Raw genomic sequence first — 5,092 nt, forward strand, 5'->3', positions numbered from 1 at the left:
CCAACCATGTCATACTAGCATGTCGGGAAGGGGGCTAAAGAATGCTCTAAAGTTAGGCTACAATTTGGCAGTGGAATAACTGGTATGACCATTTTTAAAGGGACCCCTTTTACCTCCAGATATCTGAATGAAATGGGTTATATGGGTGCCCACAAGTCTCCCCTTTACAAACATGGCCACTAATGCAGATTTGGGCAAAAACCATTCAGTTTGTGGTATAAATGTTTTATTTTCTTCTAGTTTATTTGAATATTTCTGGAAACTGTCCATAAACAATACTGGAATTGCCAAAGTTAGTAATGATGGAAGTCACGTACTTCATGCCACCCCTGCATAGGACTGCCAACCCAGTCAAAAGTTGTGTAATCAGTTTTTTGTTTGGTTTTGTCGCTTTGCTTTCAGAATTAAACTAAGATAAATAAAGAAATAAGAAAACGTCTCAGTTAATAAGTATGGACATGGGTAAATTATTGCCTCACAACCTTACTGTAGCAATAAAAGAGGCTTGTTGTGCAGCGATGAACACTGACAGTAAATAGGTCAATGGACATACTAGAGATACTAATCAGCAAGCTCTTATCAAGTGACCTTTAAACTAAAAATACTGACAGCTCATTCTGGCTTTATCTGATAATTTAGCTGACAGTAAGATTATTACAGCCAGATGAGACAGTGACACACACACGTGTTTCCTAAATGTACACAATAAGCCAAAACTGCTTGTCCACTTGCTACTTAACAAATCCAATGAAAATACCCAAACCAAACGTGAATTGATCCCACTGACAAGTATTATCTGTATCAAAGTCTGATACATCTTATTCTTCTGTGTCGTAAAGCTCTATTGTTATCTAAAAGCAAATAAAAACACATCAGTGAGCCTTTTTATAACTGTGATATCATCATGTGCTCCATCCGTTTGGTTTGCTGTCCTACAAAGTTTAGGTTCTGTTCAGCTGCATGGATAAAAAGTATAAGACAGGTTGGAAACAATGGAAAATGAAGAGTTTATTTGAATATACTTCACAACACAACAAAAAACAGCAGCAGTCAGCTGTAGAAATGTGTTTATGTGCTGCTAAAAACCACAGAACACAGACAGTTCAACACTAACACTTACAATCTATGGTCCTTTTACACTTCCTGTCGCACATAGTTCAAATGAAGTCTTACAGTTAAAATTAATTTTAAGTCAGACTAAAGGAGAAGAATCATTAGATAAGCAATAAGTGCCTATAAACATCAGAAATTTGCAAATGTTTTAGATTTTTCTAGAAACATCCTTCTCAGAACAAAGTTTAAGAAAATAAATATATATATAAATATAAATAAATAAGTAAATAGATTTCTTATATAGAAAGCCAAAAGGCTCACCTTAATAATAATACTACTAAAAGGCTACCCAGACAAAAGAGATACATTTCTGATCAGTGTGGTCTGTCCCACTTCTTTTGTGATTGGCTGATTACAGTTCAACAGTACCACAGAGTGAAGATCATTATGTAATCGCCACCAGGCGTTTATTAAGCCTGATTCATACTTCTGTATGGGAACGACACTGTGGCTACGGTAGTTTTCAAATTAATATAGCAACTTCTGATTAACCCATATTAAAATAAGGTCTGATTAAAGCCCTGTCCATTCTGAGTACAGATACAGATCATTTAGTACAGATAATCGCTCATCCTTAATTTTTAACTTGTCCAAAGCAGTTTGCGAGGGATTAAGCTGTCCGTAGATTGACCATTACACCACAATGCTCAGGAACAGATTCACCTCGCCCCCATACACACACTCTCCCTCAGCATTTCTGCAGGGTGCCACCCAATGGAGCTTATGTGTTCATGTCATGGATGTAGCGTGCTGCCATTCCATTCAGGAGAAAGAGGAATATAGCAGTGATCTGGCACCAGAAGGTGAGTGTGAGGCCCACTGGTGACACAAACCCTTGAAGCAGAGCCACGAACATGGCCACACCTGACGCAGACATGGATGCTGCCACCAGCATCAGGTCTGAGCCCTGGACCCATCGACAGGCTGAATCCTGGCCCTGGCTCGCCTGGGAAATCACCTGGAACTCCAGGCCAAAGATGGCAGCCACCACAGCCAGGGAAACCAGAGCACGACAACAGGCCATCCCCACCTGCACCCCCTCCACACCAGACTGACCCAGCTCGGTGATGCAGTGCAGGTTGGCTGAAGCTTTATGTCCTACAAAGGCTGACGGGCTGTGACGCTCAACTGGTATCATCCCATCCACACTTTCCACATGTTCTGTGGAACAGAAGCGCCACAGGCCAAACGTGTGTCCTCTGGAAGTCTGAAGCCAGTGGCCATCACACAGGGCTGTGGCGGAGAGGATGATGGACAGGGTGGTGCAAAGGATGATCAGGCTGCGGACCAGGGCTTGCAGGGAGTGGGGATGTGGTTTCCTCTGTAGTAAAGAGCTTCTGTAGACCTACAAATGACATGGAGGGGTCATTTCTGCTTTCTGCTAACACTTTTGTTAGTGCAGTGGTTTTCAAACTTGGGTCCAGGGACCAACAGGGGTCTTTGAGTGGGCTATAGGAAGTCCCCAGCAAAAGGAGGAATAGAAAACGTCTATGACATTTTTTATCACCAGCTATTAGGTTTGCTGAATACTTGGCTGAAACAAGGATCCGGTACAGATAATGTACCTTATACAAGTATCATCATAGTAAAATGTATCAATATCCATTTTCTAATAAACAATAAATATAGCAAACTTAAAAAAAACTGATGATGATGTACTCACTCTTCCCTACCAACTATTTTGTGTGGTTTGGAGATGAAAGACAGAAGGTGGCAGAGGCTAAGCTGCTAAGATTTTCAATGCGAGTGAAAACGATAGGCAATAGGCTAAAGAGGAGGTCTCTGAAAGTGGTGACGGAAGACATGCATGTGGTTGTGGTTAGTGTGACAGAGGAAGATGCAGGGGACAGGAAAAGATGTAAACAGCTGATCCACTGTGGCAACCCCTAACGGGAGCAGACAAAAGGTGGGGCAGAAGAACTTTTATCATATTTGTTGGAAGTTATAACAAGAAGGGAAGAAATAGAGTTGTCCGTTTTGATTGTAGTTTATAGTGATCAGAGTTTGATCACTGATTGACTATAAAGACTTCAACCCTAAAAACAAAAATAAAATACTCAGAGGGTATTCCTTAAGACAAAATCCTCTCATATTGGGGGGCTCTGGTCTATAATGTGCATCTGTTGTGACATGAAAAAATTAAAGAGTAAACACAGTTGTTAGTTTACACTTGGTACATTTGGTGATTATCCTTGAAATATCCTCCCCTTTGGCTGAACATTAGTCAATTCCTACAGCAGATCTTTTCTTTGAACCTGAAAATAACAGTAATGAGGCTTTTTATAGAGCATTTGAATATCCTACAACATGTCTAGTAGGAAAAATACCTCACTGTAATGGATAAAAAACACATGAAGATTGGCTTAAGTGCAAGTACAACTTTAAGATGTTTGTACTTTTCTTGAGTACTTTCCATTCATTTGACAGCTACTTTTTACCTTTATTTTACACACAAACACACGACCATCTTACAAATAGACTAAACTATGGTTAAAATAGAATAAATCAAACTTGATTACCTTGACACCAATGGCAGTCATGGTGTGTGCAGATTGTAGAGTCCAGTGTTGAAGTCAAAGGTTCAGGGAGTGACTGGCATTAATGTTTGATTAAAGTGAACTAGAATAAGCAACCAAAAGCACTCCTGTCCTCTGCTCCAAGTCCTCTCCTGTCACTCCTAATCTGTGGGAAACTGCTGTTTTTGTCTTCCACTCCTCGGTTGGTAACCCCGAGTGAGACACCAGCAGAGGAAGTATGAGAGGGTTTGGAGGGCTGGTTGAGACATCTAGTGTTCAGATGACAGAACAAGACCAGGCACCTTTAAAGGCAAAGAGCTTTACCTAAGACATAAGGCCATTTACGATTTACAAAGAGCAAAATAAAATGGACAATAAAAATAAGCTAAGACAAATTAAACAGGAGAATAAAACTGCAGTGCTTAATACATACATTCTACAGACTCTTAATATTTATAGCCCATATTTCCCTTGAATTACTTGCTGTATATTTTTGTCCTGTGTAATTTTATTATTAATTTTATTTACACCACTGTGCCACTACCTCCTGCTGCAATATTTGTGAATGTTATTCATCATTCAAGACAATGTATCTATTCAATAATCTTATTGTGCAATGACCCTTCATTCCCATCTGTATATAAAAATGTGTATATAGTGTACGTTTTTTTCTGTTTCTATTATATTTGTATTATGGTATTTTCTTATCTCATGTGTTGTGTTGTATCTTGAGCTGCTGTAACAAGCGAATTTCCCAGTGGGGGATCAATAAAGTCTATCTTATCTTATATCTAATATAATGAAATGCAGTGGCAAACAGAAAGGTTTTGGTCCTTGATTTAACATACCTGCTCCAATTCAATTCTCTGATACACAGGAGGCTTGTGTGAAGATCTGAGTACTAGACTCATGTGATCCACATTCTTGTGGAGTCTGGCAGCAGGGTTCTGAATCAGCTGTATGGATGGATTACTGCAGTGGTTACCAACCTTTTTTTTTCTCAGACGTAAAACCACAGTCCCATCAGATGACCTCAATTACCCCTCCATCAACACCACCAATCATGTTCCAAATGTGTTAATTGATGTTAAACACTATTTAACACTAGTGATTACCCTATATAAAAGTGGATATTATTGGATATATGTCTTGAGGGGATCTTTAAGCATGAACACCAGTGATTCCTCAAAACATGGTGGTGTGGATACTAATGGAGCCTCTCCTGCCATTACTCCCAGATCCAGTGCTCTCATCTTCCCCTGTTTTCTCAAAGTAAAAAGGCTTTCAAAGTTGCCCAGAAGCCTCCAGAACCACAGGGTGACAGATCGGGTGTCTGCAGGGCTGCAGAGATACAGTGACGAGCCGACCTCGTTATGTCAGAGCAGGAGGACTCTCTCCACTGAGAGGATGTGGCTGCTATTATCTCTGTCACCTGACACAGGGGACGCAGCCACCATACATCA

General features: G+C 40.2%; 1 protein-coding gene across 1 annotated transcript; it reads right to left on the bottom strand.

Annotated features, from left to right (window-relative positions):
• On the bottom strand, positions 1-3,918 carry tmem37 (transmembrane protein 37). Its single transcript, XM_035676805.1, has 2 exons — positions 3,633-3,918; positions 1-2,458 (listed from the first exon to the last, which is right to left on the bottom strand). Exons 1-2 carry the CDS (start codon positions 3,651-3,653, stop codon positions 1,835-1,837), a joined length of 645 nt encoding a protein of 214 aa, XP_035532698.1. The 5' UTR covers positions 3,654-3,918; the 3' UTR covers positions 1-1,834.
• Between the last annotated feature and the right edge of the window lie 1,174 nt (positions 3,919-5,092).

The sequence above is a fragment of the Morone saxatilis genome, unplaced genomic scaffold (genome assembly GCF_004916995.1).
Source record: "Morone saxatilis isolate NCDOM2014 unplaced genomic scaffold, NCSU_SB_2.0 Contig5, whole genome shotgun sequence".
Taxonomy (NCBI): Eukaryota; Metazoa; Chordata; class Actinopteri; family Moronidae; genus Morone; species Morone saxatilis.